General features: G+C 42.0%; 2 protein-coding genes across 2 annotated transcripts; both read left to right on the top strand.

The window, feature by feature from the left end:
• Positions 1–104: 104 nt before the first annotated feature.
• Positions 105–5,431, top strand: LOC108606665 (putative ATP-dependent RNA helicase DHX57). The gene is made up of 6 exons (XM_017996994.1): positions 105–243; positions 325–1,121; positions 1,182–2,474; positions 2,890–3,851; positions 3,910–4,111; positions 4,741–5,431. The coding sequence occupies exons 1-6, from the start codon at positions 176–178 to the stop codon at positions 5,304–5,306; spliced, it is 3,888 nt and encodes a 1,295-aa protein (XP_017852483.1). The 5' UTR covers positions 105–175; the 3' UTR covers positions 5,307–5,431.
• A 3,913-nt stretch (positions 5,432–9,344) lies between these two features.
• On the top strand, positions 9,345–20,982 carry LOC108607275 (open rectifier potassium channel protein 1). The gene is made up of 7 exons (XM_017997970.1): positions 9,345–9,459; positions 13,673–13,847; positions 16,790–17,091; positions 17,162–17,413; positions 17,469–17,572; positions 17,732–17,879; positions 18,774–20,982. Exons 2-7 carry the CDS (start codon positions 13,706–13,708, stop codon positions 20,844–20,846), a joined length of 3,021 nt encoding a protein of 1,006 aa, XP_017853459.1. The 5' UTR covers positions 9,345–9,459; positions 13,673–13,705; the 3' UTR covers positions 20,847–20,982.
• Positions 20,983–21,299: the final 317 nt, after the last annotated feature.

Raw genomic sequence — 21,299 nt, 5'->3', positions numbered from 1 at the left:
TGCCTCCAAGAGTGATGCTTTTAAAACTGTTACCCGCAACGTAGCGTTTTCCATGAAATTGTGAAATAGCTATGCTGCCAAACTGTTACCCGGTAAGACGAACAGCTGATTCCTGATGACAGCTATCTTAAGTTATTTTAACTAATTTTTGTTGTGAAATTACTCGAGGCTAGACATGGACGAATCTTCAAGGCAGCACATTGAGGATTGTTTCCTGCGCGCGCCTAACGATGCACGCAGCACGTGAGTATTGACGCTAGATCATGTCTGTCATACATTTGCACATGTAAATATAAATTGTAAATTGTTTATAAAATGCTACAGAAATGTGCCAGCGCCGCCAAAGGCAGCGGCCGACAATACATCACGCAAAACAGAGCTGCACGTGCTGCGCTTGAATGACAAATCACAGCAAATGACCATGGACACATTACGCAGCATACATGGGCCGGATTTCAAACTGGACGACATTAGCAAATACAAGGATCGAGGACGCAATGGTCAGGGTATTAAACATGCCTACTGGGAGGATCGCGGCACATTGATGGTGCAGAGTGTGCAAGGTATTAAGCCGGCCACCGGCAGCAGTACGCACGATGATGATGATCGTCTGCGTCGCTATGCGCTGCTCAAGCTGGAAAATTATGGCTTCCCAGCAGTACACTGCCTGGAAGCCTATGATCACTGTTCACGAGATACAGAGGCCGCTCTGCTGCTGCTCTACCAACGATATATGCGTGTGCGCACCGACGAGACGCCAGCGCTTGAGCCACCCAGTGAGGCCGAGCTGCTGGATATGCGCGCCGACGAAAAAGAGGCACTGCAGTCCATTTACGATAAGGCCTATGAGGAGCGTGAGCGCAACAGTGTGTGGAATTTAAAGTTTAAGATTGAGCATTTGCTCAAGCACAGTCCGTCGGAGGTGCGCAAGGCACACGAGGCAGTGCTGGCTGCGCAAGCTGCCACGCGTCAAGCGGCGCTGGATAAGAAGAAGAAAGCGCCGCAACGTTGTCGCAACTTTGATCGCGATGGCACCTGCAAATTTGGCAACAAGTGTCGCTTTGCACATTTGCCGCCGCTGTTGGCAGAGGAGCCATCAACACCTGAGCGTAAGCGCACAGGTAAGACACACACACACACAGACAGACACTAGCTAAACCGCTTTGTTTATTCACACGCAGACAATCTGGATGAGAATGATAATGAGCTGTGGTTCCATGTGGAGGTCCGCTTTCCGCCCGGCAGCCGTTATCCGTACGAGGCGCCCTATATTTATTTGAAGACCACCTGCCATGACATACCGCACGAGCTGCGACTGCGATATGCTCGTCATTTGTATCATGAGGCGCGCGAAATCTGCCGCGATGGCATACCCTGTGTCTACAGCATTTGCGAGCTGTTGCAGACCGAAGAGCTGGCGGGTCATCTATCCACAACAGCATTTCCCACGCCCAAACGCTCGCTGTTCTACGACGAGCCAGCGTCGGGCACAGACGACATGACCAATGGCGCTGCCAGCGAGCTAGTGCGTCCCAGTCATTATGAGCGTGGCCAGACAACACGTCAGGGTGGCGACGGTGGCCAACGACGCAATATGGCACAGCTGGAGCAGGAGAATCGACGTCTGCTGGAGACGTTTCAGCAGCGGCGCAAGGACGAGCGCTACCACAAGCTCATTGCGGCGCGTCAGCAGCTGCCGGCGTTTGCTGAAATGGAACGCATATTGCAGCTGATTGACAACTCACCCGTGGTGGTCATTTCCGGCGAGACAGGCTGTGGCAAGAGCACACAAGTGCCGCAGTTTATACTCGACAATTGGTTCTTCCGCGCACTGCAGCAGCCGCCCAAGACGCCACTGCCGCATGTGGAGATCATTTGCACGCAACCGCGTCGTATTTCGGCCATTGGTGTGGCGGAGCGTGTGGCTGCCGAGCGGCTGGATCGCATTGGCCAGCTGGTGGGCTATCAGATACGACTGGAGAACAAAGTGTCGCCCAGCACTCGTTTGAGTTTTTGCACCACCGGCATCTTGCTGCGTCGCCTGGCCTCTGACCCGCTGCTGAGCAATGTCAGCCATGTGATTGTGGATGAGGTGCACGAACGCTCCGAGGAGTCCGACTTCCTGCTGCTCATTCTGAAGCAAATATTGCGCGAACGCAAGGATCTCAAAGTTATACTCATGTCGGCCACACTGAATGCCAAGCTCTTCTCTGATTATTTTGGTGGCGCTCCAGTGCTGGACATACCCGGACGCACACATCCCGTGCAGCAATTCTTTCTGGAGGACATACTGGAGATGAGCGACTTTGTTATGGAATGCGATACCAAATATTGCCGCAAGTTGAGAAAACAGGAGCAGGAGCTGCTGCTGCGCGAACTGGAGTTTGCCGATGTGCAGGCCAGTGGTGAGCCGCCAGGTCAAAAGATCAAGGACGAGAAACTAACCCTGGCAGAGACTTATCTGCGTTATGCTGGTAAGTGACACCAATTAGAATATATTCGAGATTTTTATAATGAAACGTAAGCGCAATAATCAAAGGAGTTTAACACATTAGGTATAATATTTGGCAAAAGAAAAAATTATTAATTATTCCAACTCGTTCACTGCAAGTTTAATTGTCGACAATCAATTAACAACTGACAGCTTCGTTTGATGGCTTACCTTCCCAGCCTTCCACTCTGCCCCCAGTGAGAGCTGCTCGCCTCTTTCGTTCGTATGCGCTCGACTCAACTAGAGCGTCGCTGCTTTGTTGGGTGGCAGGGCCAGGTAGACTGACTGCTTAGTAAAACCATAGGCAACAATATCAGCCTAATTTACATATATTCTTGATATATTTGATTCTTGATGTATTTGACTAAAAGCTTCGCGTATTGTTTTTATTATTTTAGAATACAGCAAGACGACTTGCAAGAGCATCTACCTCATGGAGCCGATGATGATTAATCCAGAGCTAGTCGAGGCTGTGCTGCGGCATATTGTGGACGGGGAGCATGACTGGCCACGCGAGGGCAGCATCTTGGTGTTCCTGCCGGGCTTCCAGGAGATACAGGCCGTGCATGATGCGCTGACGGATAGCTCAATGTTTTCGCCACGTGCTGGAAAGTTTGTGCTGGTGCCACTGCACTCGGCGCTGTCTAGCGAGGATCAGGCAGCGGTGTTCAAGCGGGCGCCGGCGGGCAAGCGTAAAATCGTGTTGAGCACCAACATCGCGGAGACTTCGGTGACCATTGACGATTGCGTGTTTGTCATTGATTGCGGCTTGATGAAGGAGAAATGCTTCGACTCGAACCGCAACATGGAGTCACTGGACTTGGTCTGGGTGTCGCGTGCCAATGCCAAGCAGCGCAAAGGACGTGCCGGACGTGTTATGCCCGGCGTGTGCATACATCTCTATACGGGTTATCGCTACCATCATCATATACTGGCGCAACCCGTGCCCGAGATACAGCGTGTGCCGCTCGAGCAGATTGTGCTGCGCATCAAGACGCTACAAACGTTTGCCGCTCGCAATACACTGGCGGTGCTGCTGGAAACGCTGGAGGCGCCCAGCGAGGACAGCGTGCTGGGTGCGCTGACGCGTCTGCGTGATGTGGGCGCCCTGGATGCCGAGGATCAGCTGACGCCGCTGGGTCATCACTTGGCTGCGCTGCCTGTGGACGTGCGCATTGGCAAGCTGATGCTGTATGGCGCCATCTTCCAGTGCCTGGACAGCGTGCTCACCATTGCCGCCTGCCTCAGCAACAAGTCGCCGTTCGTCAGTCCGCTCAACAAGCGCGTCGAGGCGGACAAATGCAAGCGGCAATATGCCATCGGCAATAGCGATCATCTCACCGTGCTCAATGCCTATCGCGTAAGCAAGCCAAACCCAAATTTCTATTACTTTGACTCAACTCTTGATTTGCATTTAGAAATGGCTTGAGGTGCATCGGCGTGGACACTTTGGCGCCAGTCGCAACTATGCCACGGAGCACTTCCTGTCGCTCAACACGCTGGAGACCATTGCCGAACTCAAATACCAATATCTGGAACTGCTCGTCTCCATTGGATTTGTGCCCATCAATGTGCCACGTCGACGCAAAAACGCCACCGATAATATACTCGAGCTAACAGGTGAGCATCAACCATTCTCATCAGATATTATCTATTATTTCGGTATGTCAGCTAACATATATTATAGGCTCGAATTGGCACCTATCGGGTAATTTTTAGGGCTGCGAGTAATTGTTCTAAAGTGACTCTCCAGTCCGCTCTAAAAAATATTCCACCTGTGTAGTTTGACCAGCTGAACTGTTCGAAAAGTCGAACAGTCAATTTCGCACATTCCTTTTAAGTACGAAATTCAAACTTATTTCGAGATCTTAGTTCATATTATTAGTTAATTTACAAAACATTACCAACACCAATTACGATCTTTGGTATTCAACATTTTTTATTTTACTATTGTATGTGATTTTTTAAGAGTTTATATTTTTAAAGTTTACTGTTCGAAAAGTCGAACTGCTTTATTTGCAAAAATTCCCCATAATCTTCAATGCCACAGAATTTCTGTTTTTAGAGGCACAAAGTAAGTTTTGGGAAAGTTCTCTTTGTCCGAACGATAAGATCACTCTCCCTTCTATATTTTGATTAGAGTGTACAGTGACATTTAAAATTCATCATCATTTGCATCATTCATCATCATCAAAGGTAAAATAATATTCATTGAATCAATTTTAAAACTGAAATCTCTTTCCTTTTAGGTGTGGAGCAGAACATAAATGGCGATAACAATCGTCTGCTCACATCGCTGCTCTGTGCTGCGCTCTATCCGAATGTGGTGAAGATATTGACGCCGGAGCGGATTTATATACAAACCGCTGGAGGCGCTGTGCCACGCGAGCCAGGACATCAGGATTTAAGATTTAAGACACGTGGGGATGGCTATGTGCGCATACATCCGTCCTCGGTGAACTCTCAGGTAGCTGTCTTCCAAGCGCCGTTCCTGGTCTACCAGGAGAAGGTGCGCACCAGCTCGATTTTTATACGCGACTGCTCCATGCTGCCGCTGGTGGCTCTCGTGCTCTTTGCCGGCAGCGATTTCAAGGTGGAACTTCATGGCGGCGATTTTCTATTTTTACTCGAGAGCGGCTGGATTATATTGAAGGCGCATAATCATGAGACGGCCGAGATGATACAGTGCCTGCGCTTGGAGCTGATTAAGCTGTTGGAGGAAAAGATACGGGATCCATGCCTCAATCTGTTGCACCACAAGAACGGTTGCCAGATAATCAAAAATATTGCATTCTTAATAAGTCATAATAGCTGAAATTTAATCAATATGTTTCTTTGTTTATTGCCTATTTATCGAACCCACTGCCGTACATATATTTTAATTACGGTACATGGGTGGCAGATAAATCAAATTAACAAAATTAAATAATAGCATAATATACACAGATATTAAAAAGCAATTTATTAAAACAATGAACTACAAATCATACAAATTAAAGTAAAGTTATATTGAAACACTATAATAAACGTTAAACATTAAAACAATATTTAATATTTGATTACCAATAAATTATACAAAGAACAAACGATGTAAAGAGTTTCTTTTTTATTTTTAAATTATAGCAAATTAAATACAGAGTCGCATACAGTCGCGTACGACTACAGTTTTCTTTTGATGTTAAGGCAAACTTAACAACAAATCAACAAACCTTTATGATTTTGAAAAATAAAAGGATATAGTTTTAACCAAAAACTTGTAGGGCTTTGTATACTATACTTTGCTGTCTAGACAGCCTATAAATAAATGTTTAGCTAACTAACCTATATATGTATATAAACATAATTTATTTACTTTTTCAATATTTACAATTCATCACTCATATTGAGTGACATTGCCAACTTTTAGGCGCAGCCGTCAGCAGTTTTTTGAAATAAATCAATTTTTTGTTAATATCTGCTGATATGATATAAAAAAAAATAAAACAACGCCGCCTTGGCGATCATCAAAGTGTATAGCACCGATCGATCTATAAATCAGAGTCAAAATGCGGGGCCCATCAATTACAATTCATTTGAATTTATTTAAATACACTTGATACACGTTTTGAAATTTGTGTGTTGTACATTTGTTTTTTATTTTGCTTGTAGACATGTTAATATCAACACCGATACATCAAAGTATCAAATGCAGCTAATACGAGAGTAATTAATTATTACTTATCAATGATAAGCTGTGGAGAAATAAATGCTACCTAAACGGCAAATGAATCACAACAACAGAATTGCCTTCGTGTATTTTGAATATTTAATCTTAAGATAAATACGCACGCAAAATCTCTCGCACTCTCACGCGCTCTCTCTCTCGCTCTTTCTCCCTTTTTGCTGCGATTGTGGGCTGCCAATATTTTGCTTACACTTTATCGCACTCTCTTCGAATTTGCTATAGTTGCTCTCAATACATTTTCGCACTTCTTTCCCTCCTCTCACACAGCAACCGCCCCCGTCTGCTTCTCTTAGCACCTGGTTGAGTTTATTTGCGCGCTCTGATTTTTATACTTTATGTTGAGCTTATCGACTGTTGCGCTTCGTAAGCTTAATTTTTTCATAAGTTTGAATTTAGCATTGAAAAGAAAACTTGTAACTATAGTTCTAAAATAAAATTAATTTCTTAAAATAAGAGCATTTACACATTTATAAATATAAATCTTTCGCAGGCTTAACTTATGCAATGCAATCGGCATTGGGGCATCGAGCTGCTCCAGTTACAAACATGTGTACTTATCTTCTTTGTAAATATCACTTAAGCGTGAGTTTTGCTCGACAACGGAAACTGTTATTTAGCTCGACTCACCGCCAGTTACATGTGCATGGGCCGAGTCCATTTCGAGAGCTTGCGTTCGTTGCTGAGTGCAAATGTGAATGCGAAGGCGATACTCTTTTGAGTGCTGCTTATCAACACTATCTACACAATTGCTGCTGCTGCTGCTGCTAATGATGATGCCCTAGAGCTGCACAATTACACTTTAACATGTGCTGTTGTTGTAGCTCCTGTTATCTATGTGCTCACGGTTTGAGCAGAAATCATAAGAGAGAGAGAGAGAAAGAGAGTGAGAGTGAGAGTGGACAGAAGAGCGTAAGAGCAGCCAAGGAGCTAACGGTGAGTGTTAAAAGTGCAAAAGGCAAGCTGAGAATTCGTCTCTTAAAATAATCAAAGTGTCTTCACTCTATTTAACAACAACTTACACACAAATGAAAATACATACATACATATGTATATATGTATTAATGCGTGTATGTATTAATTTGTTTGCACAGTGTGCACTATCTGACAAACTTTTTGCATTAAGCTTTGCATTAATTTAAAGCTACGCATGCGTAGACTTAAAGTTCAAGTTCATACAACTATTTATATATGCCCTGCACCTGCATGCAAAATTATTGATAAACTGTCATATGATTTGATAATCAGCTGGTAAGCGAGGGGGTTTTTACCTTGCTGGGAAAGGTGCGTCTCTTTGCACCTCTTGGCTGGCTGGCTGGCCTGCTGGCTGCTTTGCTTTAAGTTTGCGCCTTTGTCGTAAAGCACTAAATCCGCAGACAAAACATTTGCGTTCAGCTGACTTTTGTTGTGGTTGTGGTTGTTGTTGTTGTTATTGTTGCTGTGGGTGTGTTTGGGGTTTGGCGTCAGCGACGCCACCGGCAACTGCGCCAGTTTACCGCTGTATTAGCAGTAAGTAGTTCGCACTGGCGCTGGGTAAACACGGTGACAAATTTGCTGCCATGCCCGCGAAAAAAAAAAAACAACAACAACGACAACAAAAATATCTAAAGAGCACAAGAACAATACATGCCCGAAATCAATGCCCCCCGCTCAATGCACAGTGTGTCGATGATCAGTAAGCAAAATATGTTACAAATTTAAAATGTATTAAAGTATTTTCTGAAAATAAAAATAAATACTGGGGGTAGCTTCTTGATCATAAAAATAAAAATGATTAAATCATTGTTGAGTTTTATATATTTTTGCTCACAAATAACTTATGATTTATTATACAATTTCTCAAAGTTAATCATTATATAATGAGTAAGATTTATAGTGTGCAAGGTCCTTGCACAAACATCAACTAATTCGTAGATTCATCCAATTTATGCATTTTGATGCATGCAGGACTTTGCTTTTCCCATCAGGCTTAACCAATGTGCCGTTCTACGGTAGCTGATCGTTGGTAGCAAACGTAAATTCATACAAACATGCGCGTTTTTTTGTTTGAGGGGGAGGGGTGAGGGAGCACGAGATGGCTAAAAGTGCTCGCAATTTTTGTAGTTGTCTTTTGTCGATCGCCGATTTGTATTTACTTGTGTACATGTATGTGGTTGTAGTTACTAATAGTAGCACACACAGTAGACAGTAAACTGTTGAAGAGCGCTGAAGCTTGTGGGTTAGGGGCTTTGTTGTATGGCCTGGTGACTGGTGGTGGTGAAGGCTTGCAGGGGCAACGACAATGTTTACTTGACACAATCCACTCAAAGCAAGCACAAATCGCAGTCGCTGCTGTCGTCGCAGTCGCTGTCCGATTCTCACATTCGCGCACACTCAAAGCGGCCGCAGCTTTGAAGTCAACGGTGTCGGAAAAGACTCTGACGGGGGTCGTGCCTTGAGTGATTTTCAATTTGTAACTGCTAAACATACATATGTTTGCATGTGTTGAGCTCCACGTTGCGGCTCAACTGGAGGTGAGCTCGGGATTAGTGCAAATCACACGTTTTACTAACGCACACACATGCGCGAAAAAGAGACTCGGCGAGCGATAAAGAGAGTGTGATCCGGCAGTGGGAGCGTAAGTAAGCCGCTCGCAAGGAGTTGAGCGCATTTGTGTGAGATGGAAGGCATAGATGGCGATAGAGTGATATGTGAAGAGTGCTGAGTGATGAGCGTGATGTGTGGGTAGTCATATGATGGACGTAACGCGCTGCGTGAGCATGCTCAGCTTTGGCTCAACTGCCGTTAGGAGGAGAGCCGCTGAACCGTTTAACCGTTAGCTTGAAATCAAATTAGACATACAAATTAGTAGTTGACCGCACCCGCGCACTGCGCTGCCGACAGCGACGCATTTCACTTAAAATTTTACGCCGGCAGCGCAACATCAACATACATTCGCACATATAGAAATACACCTACATACTCACACTCACACACACATACACACGCTCTGGCAATACAAAAAGTGTCAACTCGGCGCCTGCAGTGTTTTAATTTCAATTCAATGCGCGCCGTGTAACGGTTAACGGTTAAACGCTGCTCCTGTCTTTAGTCGCGATCTACGCTTTATGCTATTTTTTCTTTTTTTTTTGGATCAATATGTTTTCGCGCGTCTAGAGTCAAGTGTAAAGTGTAAAGAAATTGTTCTTTTTTTCTTTTTGTTTTCGTTTTCGCTGCGAACATTTGATTTACGGTTATTACAGTGTTTGTGGGTATTCTAAATTATAAAATTGCGTAACTGCTTGCCAAAAGAAAAATTACAGTTCCAGCCTAGAAAGCGTTTTTATCACCAGTTGCCAAGCGCGATCCTTAGAAGCGAATTCTGCGAAACAACAAATTGAAAATCTTGTGTTTTTGTTTAGCCTCTCGGACTGTCAATATGCATGTGTAAAATGTAAACATTTGTATTTTGTATTTTGTAAATGAGTGTGAAAGTGCTTAGGCAATAATTACACATGCAAGCATTATCTCAAAATCATGCACTTGGAATATGCCAATACTTCGTCCCCATCGCCATTGGGGGATTGCGGTCAGCTTATCAGAGGATTTTGCTTAATTTTAGAACGCGAAAATACTTATAAAATTGCATATATAATATAGTCAGTGTTCAATGTCGATGAGCTGATTAAAAATATATATAAATTGCATACTCAGATTAATTTCGAAAATAAATAATATTTATTTTTATATATTAAGTACAGTTTTTCTAAAGATTTTTGAAACTGCTGCATATGCCCAGTTAAAATTTAATCAATTAAAAAATTCTTAGAATCCTTGAAATATTCGCAAGCATTCAAAAAAATTGTTCCAAAGTTAATCAGCATTTGCGCAAATCGAAAAACATATAGAATATATAGTTCAAGCTCGTGACATAAAGTGATCTAAAAATGTATAGAAAGCACGTTTAATGAGTGTTTTTCATTGACGTGTCTTCATGTTCGAAAAAAATGTCAATAATCTTGACGGCAAAGTTTCTTAACGTGTTCCAGTTATGCTGCCAGTACTAACTGAACTGCATTCAACAGTTTAGTGAATGAAATATAAAAACATAAATATATGGTATATATATTCAGGTAGTGGATGAATGCAATCGTACTGAATGCCGCTTAATTAGCGAAATTGTTATTTGAGTTTCAGTTCAATTGTTGAACGTGCACACGTACAGCTTGAGAGTTCTACATACATATATAAACTGTTAACTAGGCTTAAACGGCAGACAAAATTAAGATGAATAATGTTTTGCAGCTTATGTAAATATTAAAAAAGGAAAAGAAAGGTTATGCTTAACCAAATCAGCAAATAGATTAGCCTTATTTTCGAAAAGCTTTTAGCGAATTTTCGAATTCGATTTTGATTCATTTCTTTTATTTGTTCAGGGTTTTTTGCAAACCATGTTCGAAATTTTCAATGTCAATTTATACACAAACAAGTATGTATATCTTTTTATAGGTAGGTAGGTAGCTCTGATTATTTGGGTCGTGCGGTAGTAAGTCTAAATACTTGGCCAAGTATTATCGATATTAGCTTGTCAGTGGCGTTATTAATTGTCGTGTAACTCTCCGGCGGGGTCTGCGTCAGCTGCCAAAGTGTCAAGTCAATTTAATGAGGAGACGGGCAGCGGGAGAGGATCGGAAGGCGAAAGGGGTTGCTGCTCCGGCCTGTCTGACATATTTCTTATCAACACAAGAGAAGACACACATAAGACAGCTGAGAGAGAGAGAAAGAGAGAACGGGAGACAAGCAGACATTGATAGATCGTAATTGCAATTAATCATGCAGCGTTTGCTACAACAATGTCAACATAATTAGCATTATTACCAAACTAGCTAACTAACTAACTATTTAACCAACTTGCTATCTCCTTCGCACCAAGCAAAGATTTCGTGCCAATAACGAACAAAGCATTTCATTATGCTGGGCAGTTTGCCATTGTTATCCAAAGAATCCAAAACTAAGGCAAGGCGAGAATCTGAACGATAAGCAGGGCTTAGTTCGTTCAGTTGGGGCTTTGCTGGGAATTGTGTAGAGACTCCACCTCCATCTCCAAACATTGCGATTGTTTACCAAACGTGTTCACTTGCAGTTGTTATTTATTATTGATTATGGGAGTAGATAAAGTTCAAATTTAAAGAAAGTTATTACAAATAAATGCTAATTCTAAGCTTAAAACTCGTCTAACACGACGCATAGCATTTTAATCTGATTTGAACATTTAATTTAAATATAACCTTGTTCGTTTTTATATATTCTACCTGATCTTCAGTCCTTTATACACATGGGGCCATAACCATAACCGAAATCCATTGTCCATTGTCTCGTTGTATGTTTGCTGGTCAATTAGTAAGCTTTATTATATGACTATATTAAATATTCTGTTGTTTTCGCACTTAACATATCGCATATTGATCATATTAATTTACATGATCATAGATTTTTGGCTGTATATATATATTTTTGTCTGTCTGCCGGGTTCAATCGTGATTTAATCTCCTTTGCAAATTTACTGGAGCACTCCTCTTCGCCAGAAACTAAAATACAAACATACGTCATTAAAAATGTTTGTGTACGTTTTATAAAAAATAACAACAAATAAAATAAAGTACAATAAATGAATAGGTTAGCATCATCGTTGTCTGTCATTTGATAGAGAAAATGCGAAACGCACCCAATTTATTGTTATTTGGCATTGGAAATATTTTAAAAGAATTCCTCATAATAAGACACAACAAATAACATATAATGTGCTATAAAAATAATAATTATTATTATTAAATAAATGATATTTGTATTGTGTTGAAACATTATCAGTTGTGGGACCGAATGCCATTTAAAGAGTTCAGCACTTGACTTCGATTGCAACAACATTAATAACAATATAGCTTTAGTAGAAAAATAATATATTTGTTTGTTGTTAACAGAAATGCATTGGTAATATGGCATGTAATACTTCAGAGCTATTTGTTGACAGAGTGCACTGCAAAAAAAAAACAAAAAAAAAATTAATTTGTGATTTTTCTGTGCTGTCTTCTTATGTTGAGCAAAGTTCAGTGCAGAGCTGATTGTTAGCAACTAATTGGTTGAACTACCTCAACATGAACTAATTAAACGCAATTATCTTTACGATTCTGCAAGAAGCACAATAACATTTTATTAAGCATTAAATATTATTTCACCAATGTACTTAAATCGCAGTGACAGCGCTTCAAACACGTAATTGAGTTTGAGTTTGAGTTCGATTTCGAATTCGAGTGCACGTGCGAAATGCTGGCGACAATGCTGCCAATGATCCATGGCCAGAGTTGTCAATCTATTACAGAGAAGCTTTATGGAGACGCTAATTAAGTGTAAATCACGGTACAATTCCAAGCAGCGCTCACAAACGACCAGAAGGGAGAGAACGAGAGAGAGTGAGAGAGCGAGTCAGAGTGTAGTAGTTGCCACTAACGTAATCCCAGACAGATAACAATGCGAAGCAAGCGTAGCCCCCACCCAAAGCAGAAGCAGAAGCGCGAGCAGAAGCGTCAGACGGGAAGCGAGTACAAATTAGCAGCAATACTTACCGCCTTGAGGCGATATGATTAGATGTGTCAATATGTAAGCTAACCGAATGCTTCAAATGACGTTGCCGGTCTTAGCAGTTGTCTCTGCCCCTCGTGCCCTCGATGCAGTGTCCATATAATGACGTAGCTAAAGCCTCAAGAATTTTGTATGATGATGACCATAAAGCGTATAATCAAAATATAACAGATCTTTAAATTATCAGGGCTAATTAAAGCTACAAACACTTTAATCAAATGTTGCTGCAAAACTTTCATTAAAGTATCAACACATAGTGGAGTCGAGTTCGACTTTAAGTTGTTAGCATTAAATTAATGTAAAAATATTTCTGTTTACTTATTGAGTTTTAATAATAAGTACTTTTTATAAATTAAGTATTAAATTTTATTAATTTATGACAGCTCTTATGAGCAACTATAATTATTATTTGCGATTCCGCAAATTTATGAATTATTATTTATCGAACTTTGCTTTTTTGCTTTTGGCCTTGCGAACAAGTCCTAGTTAAGTCGCAGGTTTTGCTACCGTTATCCGTCTAGCGGCACTAAAGTAAGCCAATTGCGTTGCCCACTAAGACTGTCGCCTTTACCGTTGCCTGTACCGTTATCAGCGAGAGTTTCATATTATTTAGACAACAAGTTATGTTAGTTGACTGCACTTAAGCAATCGCAATCAAGCGTCGATTAACGTTTGATACAACCATAAATAAAAACAAAAACGCTAAAGAACAAAATCAATTTAAGAATTACGACGAGGATCGCTGAACTGTAATAAATTTTTTTTTTTTTTTTTGGCAAGCATTTAACGCGCTCAATTCCAGCACTAGTGTGATCCTTATTCTTCTCTTCTCTACGCACTTGCAGCCCAAGGCGCGCGTGGGGGCGACTTGAGTGGATATGTCGCCGAATCGTTGGATTTTATTACTCATATTTTATATATCGTATTTATTATTTGGTGCCGCCATCTATTATCACATAGAGCATGGCGAGGAGAAACAGGCACGCACCGAGGAGCTCAAGGAACGCATCAGTATCTATGGTGCGTAACTAAAAGAAAAATACTCACACACACGCACACACACACATCTCTATACACATATTGTTTATCCAATTTGTCAAGTTTCAATAAGTTTCTAGCACGTCTAAAAAATATTTTATGATATGCCTCTGTTTTGGCATGTGATATGACTAAATCCGAAATAAATTGTGCCCAGCTACTTGGGCGCAGCTACTGTCTGGTCCGTCCCCAAAGATAACTCGGCCGCATCTTCATATCCAAAGTCTGCGGCATACTCTATGTCCCAGTCTGGGTCACATGACTTTGCTAGTGGGTTTGCACTTTAGTCTAGAAGCTCTACTAGCCCCAATAAATTGTGTTATTTGATTTGCATTTTGGCCAAAACGTGCGTAAATGTTGGCAAATGTGAGTTTTATGAGTTAACGATTGCGTTGGCAACAATTGCAGCATATATATACTTTATACTTCAGACACAGTTCACAGATCTTTTATTGACTGCCCACCTTCACTTTAATTGCAATAAAAAATTAAATTTAAATAGCTCACAAAACGTGCTAATTATGCAAATCAACAAACTATAAACGCTCTAATTAGACAACATCGAAGTCAAGACGATTGCTATTTATTATATACACATATGCTAGATACATTCGAATTTTATAGCATAGCATAGCGTTCGATCTCGTAAACAGACGCTTAAGATTACAGATTACAGATTACAGATCCACAGTCCCGTCCGGTAGCGAGTCGAGTCGTAGGTCGTCTGCCTGGGTAAATGAACTGCGAATTTTCAACAAATAATACTCTATATACTCCATATAGTATATGTTTATACAGATAGGTTAAGTCACTTACAGTACATGCTATATGTATGCGCACATGGCTTGCACAATCAGCGTAGCTTAATTAGCATTGAGTCAAGCAGGGGGTATTACCTGATTATTGTGTTTTATATAAAATATCTGATTGATATCGTATATTATTAAACATTAACACCACTTGATTGCTCGACAATTCCAAAGCCAATTTCCTTGTTAACATTGATAAAAAGAAATCCAACAAAAGATCTTGTCTGGCTCAGCGTTAAGCAATGGTATTCCATTTGAAATTGTATTGTATTATTAATGCTTTTGTTATTATTATAGAGTTTTGATAACAAAATGAACAAGCAATAGCGTTAAGATAATGAAGCAGCGCAGTCTGAAAGAAATATATATTAGAGCTATACTATAGAGTTTCGAATAGTTTAGAGTTCCATTTTTAATAGAGCATAGCATAGTCTGTAGCTCGTATTAGAGATATAGACCATTGAATAGTACGTTAAATGGAATCCGAATCCGAATCCGAATCCGAATGAATGGAAATTAAGCTTATCTAGCGCTTAGTCGCTTAGCTTATCAAGCAGCGATTTGTTATTGTTGTTGTTTTGGCATTAATTAAATAAATTTATCAATCAAATGTGTTTGCGGCAAACTTTTGTGCTCTCTGCACTTTAAAATCGCGCGCCCTCCCCAAAGATAATTAAAGTAAACGCTGCTCTGGCCCAACAACAATAGACGAATTTAACTAAATCTATTAAACTACTAAACTATACGTGTGTATGTATTCAAAATGTTTTCGGATGTGTGTGTTTACAGTTATGCCGGATAGTTCTGCTTGAAAGATTTACAAGAATTTAAGCTAATGATCGACGTCCATGCACAAATTGGCGGCAATCACCGTTAGAAAGCAGCGTTCAGTGGCGTACACAAAAAGGGGTTGCCATACCCAAATCAAAAACTGAGCTTTTTATGCGCCTCCAAGCCTAATCTCTTAATTTGATTTGCAATTTAGTAAATTATGCGTAAATTGTTTTGTTTCAAATTTTACAGCCTACGCCCTTTGTCTTAAGTCCCTCAGTTGCTTATCCAGTTATAGATAAATACACATAGGCAAATTACTAGCAATTGCGCCCACAGCCGCAGCCACAGCCAGTTAGCCGCCAGGTCTCTTGATCTTGATTAGCGCTTGGCGGCGGCGGAACCATAAGAGGTTCGGTTCGCTCGCCTGAGATAAAGAAGTTGAATTTGTCGTAGAGCATTTATTGAATTATGCAATTCGTTAAAAGATTACAACTCAAAATTGCTGTCAATTTAGCATACGCTGTAGTCGGCTTTAAAATCTTTATTAAATGATTGCACTTAGTTAACGTCAATAGATGCACACACAACTATATAACTGATAAACATCGGTTGGTAAATTAGTACTTACTATAAGATATTCAGCAGATAGACCGATTTACTATATAGGCTAGACTAACTGACTTTACTTGGGAAAAGTCTTCTAAAAAACCTGCTACACTTAAAAACTTCAAAAGAGTATTTCAATTTATAAAAAAAGCAAGAACAGTTCATACAGCGCCTCACACTGTCGGTTGAGATCATCAACACTTTAAGCTTGACAATACTTAGTACTTAGATTAATTATTATGATATAATAATTATAGAGAAAGCTTTGTAAATATTTAAGACTTAAAGACTAAAAAATATAATACTCTATTAATAGGGATAAGCTGTTATATTTGTGCTCTAAATTCGCGTGGATTTCGCTTTACTCAAAGCTCAAACGAAACTTTGTCGGAAATGAAAATCAAAAGTGATCTTCAGGCACGATCAAGTGCGTGCGCGCGTTAAGATCGGAAAGATAAAAGTCGTATATGCATGTAAAGCAGTCAGTTGAGCGATCCATTCGCCTGGGGTTGGGGTCAAGCACACAATTAGACCTCGTTACCTATTGTATTTACTTTTATTTCGATTTAATTGGATTTATTTTCGTCGGAAAAACGGAAGGTTGAGTGGGTAACGTGATCTGGTTGCTTCCGTAACACGTGTAATCAAGAACAATTAAATTTAATTTGTTATTTTAATGCTTGATTGCGTTTGCAATTTAATTGAATTGAACGTTTACTGTTTGTTCCTTTGCAGAGTTTCTGGTCGATCAGTTGTCGGATAAGAATATAACAACACAGAATGATATACTCGAGCGTATTAGCGACTATTGCGGTAAACCGGTTACGGATTATACGCAGGATGAATACGAGATTCCATACACTTGGACCTTCTATCATGCCTTCTTCTTTGCCTTCACCGTTTGCTCCACGGTGGGTTATGGCAATATATCGCCCACAACATTCGCCGGACGCATGGTCATGATTGTCTATTCCGTTATTGGCATACCCGTGAATGGAATACTCTTTGCCGGACTTGGAGAATACTTTGGTAAAACGGTAGGTTGGCATACAATATTTTAGATTTAAGTACAAAGTGATTTGATTAAGGATTTCAAATTTCATTCAGTTTGAGGCCATCTATAGACGCTATAAGAAGTACAAAATGTCTGCGGATATTCACTATGTGCCACCGCAGCTGGGACTGATTACAACGGTGTTTATAGCGCTTATACCGGGCATTGGACTGTTTCTCCTTTTGCCCGCCTGGGTGTTTACCTATTTTGAAAGTTGGCCCTACTCTATATCGCTATACTACAGCTATGTCACCATGTCCACCATCGGCTTTGGCGACTATGTGCCCACATTTGGTGCCAATCAGGTGAATTTCAATTCTCTATATTTATAACTCTTTTTTAACTCTTTTGTTTTCATAGCCACGTGAATTTGGTGGCTGGTTTGTGGTTTATCAAATCTTTGTTATAGTCTGGTTCATATTCTCCCTGGGCTATCTAGTTATGATTATGACGTTTATAACGCGGTAAGTTGAGTTTCAAGTTCCACTGCATGTTCTTTTGGGTTAGAATTATTTTTATTTGGGATTTCCACTTGCACGCTTTTGGGCTTTAACGCATTTAATTCATTTTTACTTATACTACCAAACTATTTACTCATGCCCCACCTACAACTATATAAACAGCGGTTTGCAGAGCAAGAAGTTGGCCTATATAGAACAGCAGTTGTCCTCCAATCTGAAGGCCACACAGAATCGCATCTGGACAGGTGTTACCAAGGATGTTGGCTATCTGAGGCGCCTGCTCAACGAGCTCTATATACTCAAAGTCAAGGTAAAGTCACACAAAACATGCATCATATATGGGAATTACTAATTTCGCTACTTAGCGGTCTGCAAAAATCGAATTAGTTATAATTAATACAAATTTCATAGAATTTCTCATGTTTACCACAGGAATTAAATTCAACCATAAAATGTACTTATTATAAAATACTTTGATGAATTCGAAGAACCCAATAGAAATTTATTAATAATTTATAATTATTTAAACTAATTTAAATTTAACACTAAAAATCATAGCTGTTTAGTTTCAATTACAATTACTAATCAATTAATTTAGCTGTTTAAATTGATTGTCATAATTATATAGTGCTCAGTTGAAATATTTTCATACATTGAGATTTTTAATATTAATAATTACTTGCAAATTTGCAAAGGGAATTTTTTTTTTATTTTTAAAATTATTTTTAGATTATTTTCAATTATTCTGAATTTAATAAATTCTTCTAAATATTTTGTTGCACGTATTGTTTAAAGTTTAATATCTTCAGAAGTATTTGTAAAAATCACAAATAAAATACTAAACGTTCTAATACTAGTATTAAAGATACAAAGATACAAATTTGCAACTAATCAAATGAGTTGAGTATTGAACAAAACTAAATAACAAATGGGTTCACAACTTTATGAAGAAGCCCAAGCTAATGCGAACATTTTATATTTTTGTAGTTTTGTCGAAAGAGAAATAGAAAGAGCGCGCAGATTAAGATCAAGAACAAACAGAAGCCGCAGAGCAGGCGTAAGTAAAAGCAAAAGGAAGCGAATGCAGTTAAGCTGAAAGAGAGAAAGAGAGTGAAAGAGAGAGCTCTAAGCTAGGCTAGGCTCATGTACAAAAAGTTGCGCTCCTTGCTTACTTATGCCCTTCAACTCTTTGAATCTCTTGCAGCCCGTTTACAGCGAGAGCGAGTTTGCCTACAATCTGCCAAGGTCCGCTTCGTGTCCGGAGCTGAGCATGTATCGCATGGAGCCGGCGCCCATACCGAGTCGCAAGCGCGCTTATTCCATATGCGCCGATCTGGCGGCCGCACAGGGCGTGGCGCCCGCGTTCCTGGTGCACGCCAGCTCGGACACCGAGCTGAGCAAGTTCGATCGCGAGAAGACATTCGAGACGGCAGAAGCCTATCGCCAGACTACGGATCTGCTGGCCAAGGTGGTGACAGCATTGGCGACGGTGCAGCCGCCGCCGCCGGAGCCTGAGGACACAGCACTCTATGGCGGCTACAATGGCTTCTCCGACTCACAGATCTTGGCCAGCGAGTGGAGCTTCTCCACGGTGAATGAGTACACCACGCCGCAGCGACCACGTCAGCGTGCCTGCTCCGACTTCAATATACAGCCACCCAGAAGGCGCGCGCTGCAGGCGCCGCACAATCACAATGAGTGGACCTGGAGCGGCGACAATCAGCAGATACAGGAGGCGTTCAACAAGCGCTACCAGGCACAGCAGCAGCAGCTGGAGACGCCTGGATCCGGCCTGGAGGAGCAGGAGCTCAAGAAGAGCGCCGGCAATGTGGCGCGCGTCAAGAAGTTCAGCATGCCCGATGGCCTGCGGCGTCTCTTCCATCGCAAGCGCAATTCGCAGGACGTGGAGCGCAAGCTGAGCATTGTATCCGTGCCGGAGGGCATAACAGCGCTGCCAGGCACACGCGCCAACATGGACTATCAGAATCATACGGTGACGGGCAACACTGGGCAGGGCTATCTACGCAACGGTCTGGACTCCAGCACGCCCCCGGTCGCGCCTGCCTTCGCCTCCAACAGCAGTCTGGCCTCCACCACGGCGGGCTACACAAATGCAGCCTTCCAGCTGGAGGAGAACGGCATGCCCTATCAGCGCAAACCCGCCGCAGCCGGCGCACGTCGCCGTCGCGAGTCCATTTATACACAAAATCCGGCGCTGTCGGCACGCCGTGGCAGCATGTATCCGCCCACGGCAGCTGCTCTGGCGCATATGCAGCGACGTGGCTCCGGCTCGGCGGCCATGGCCACGCTGGCCGCTAGACGTGGCAGCCTGTTTCCGGCCACCAGCAGTGGTAGCGCCTCCAACTCGGGCTTCGGCGCTACGCCGCGACGCTCGAGCATTTTTTCAGTTACCTCGGACAAGGACATGGACGTGCTGGAGCAGACGACCTTAGCGGACCTGATTCGCGCCCTGGAAGTGGTCCACACCCATGCAGTCTTGGATGATCAGCAGCACCAGCAGCAGCAGCAGCAACAGTTGAATACACGCGGCGCGGGCAATAAGAAGCAGCGCAAGCTGGGCAATGCTGGCCTGGAGGCGCCACAGCTGCCGCCCATACTCTCGCTCTTTGCCGGCGATCAGACGCGCTCCTTGCAGGCCATTGCCGCCAATCGTTTGTATGCACGTCGCTCCACCATTGTGGGCACCATGTCGCCCGCGGCCAGCAGCATTACCAGCACCGCTGCCAATCGTCGCGCCTCTGGACTGCAGCTGCTGGAGCCACCGCCCAGTTACAGCGAGAAGCCTGCGGCCAACAACAACAACAATAACAACATGGTGTCCAAGTTCCGACGACGCTTCAGCGTGCGCCCTACTGCGCTCCAGATACCGCCTGGCCAGGCGCCGCCACCTGGTGCCAGTCTGAGCGAGGAGCCCTTCGCTGCTGCCCCCAATCCCAATCTGTCTTTGCCCTCACAAACATCACTGCAGCGTCGCCTCTCGCTGCGTCCCTCGCCACTGGCGCGCGAGCTTTCACCCACTTCGCCCGGCAGCAACACCGACGAGGTATCGGCCACGCCCTCTGCCGCACGCCTGCTGCCGCTGCCCGCCGGCGCTGCACTCACGCGTCCCAGCACCAGCAGCACCCACTCGCCGCTCTCACGCATCGTACAAATCTCGCAGGCGCAACGCAAGAGCAGCATGCCCGAGGGTCTCCAAGCAGCCGGCGCACGCAAGCCGCACGGTAATCCGGGGAACTCCACTGGCGGCGATAAATAATTCTCTTAGCCTTACTTAGTTTATCTTAATGCTCAAGGGTGTTGGAGCACAACTTGCTTAGAATTTAGATCAATTGCAGTTAATTCTATTTTTTTTTTTGTTAGGCATGCTTTGTGCTGCATTTAAGTTAGCAATTGTTATTATTCTGTCTTATTATTATTATTCTATTTTGTTTGCCTATTTATCTATATATATATATATATGTATGTTATTATTGTGTAATCATCTATGCTTAATTCAATTAGTTGTTAAATTACTGCAAAATGTCTGCCAGCCTTTTATTATTATTCGCATTTCTATACGTCTACTTTTTTTTTTTGTTATGTACTTTGCGTATCATTATTAGTGCATATTACAAGTATTTAAACTACAAGTGTTCTTTATGAGCTTATATGAACAAATAAAAATTATCCATAGTACAAACCCACATATAGACTCAACTGTATTAATGTA

Source organism: Drosophila busckii, chromosome X, assembly GCF_011750605.1.
Source record: "Drosophila busckii strain San Diego stock center, stock number 13000-0081.31 chromosome X, ASM1175060v1, whole genome shotgun sequence".
NCBI classification, from domain to species: domain Eukaryota; kingdom Metazoa; phylum Arthropoda; class Insecta; order Diptera; family Drosophilidae; genus Drosophila; species Drosophila busckii.
Note: the sequence above shows the minus strand (reverse complement) of the source record. Positions and strands in the feature narration are given on the sequence as shown.

Bases quoted from the DNA above. Each gene is read 5' to 3' on its own strand.
- LOC108606665 (XM_017996994.1), top strand. From the start codon at position 176: ATGGACGAATCTTCAAGGCAGCACATTGAGGATTGTTTCCTGCGCGCG. The intron at 244-324 runs GTGAGTATTGAC...AAAATGCTACAG, and splicing joins CCTAACGATGCACGCAGCAC to AAATGTGCCAGCGCCGCCAA. The intron at 3,852-3,909 runs GTAAGCAAGCCA...ATTTGCATTTAG, and splicing joins CCGTGCTCAATGCCTATCGC to AAATGGCTTGAGGTGCATCG.
- LOC108607275 (XM_017997970.1), top strand. From the start codon at position 13,706: ATGTCGCCGAATCGTTGGATTTTATTACTCATATTTTATATATCGTAT. The intron at 13,848-16,789 runs GTGCGTAACTAA...GTTCCTTTGCAG, and splicing joins GGAACGCATCAGTATCTATG to AGTTTCTGGTCGATCAGTTG. The intron at 17,880-18,773 runs GTAAAGTCACAC...AATCTCTTGCAG, and splicing joins TCTATATACTCAAAGTCAAG to CCCGTTTACAGCGAGAGCGA.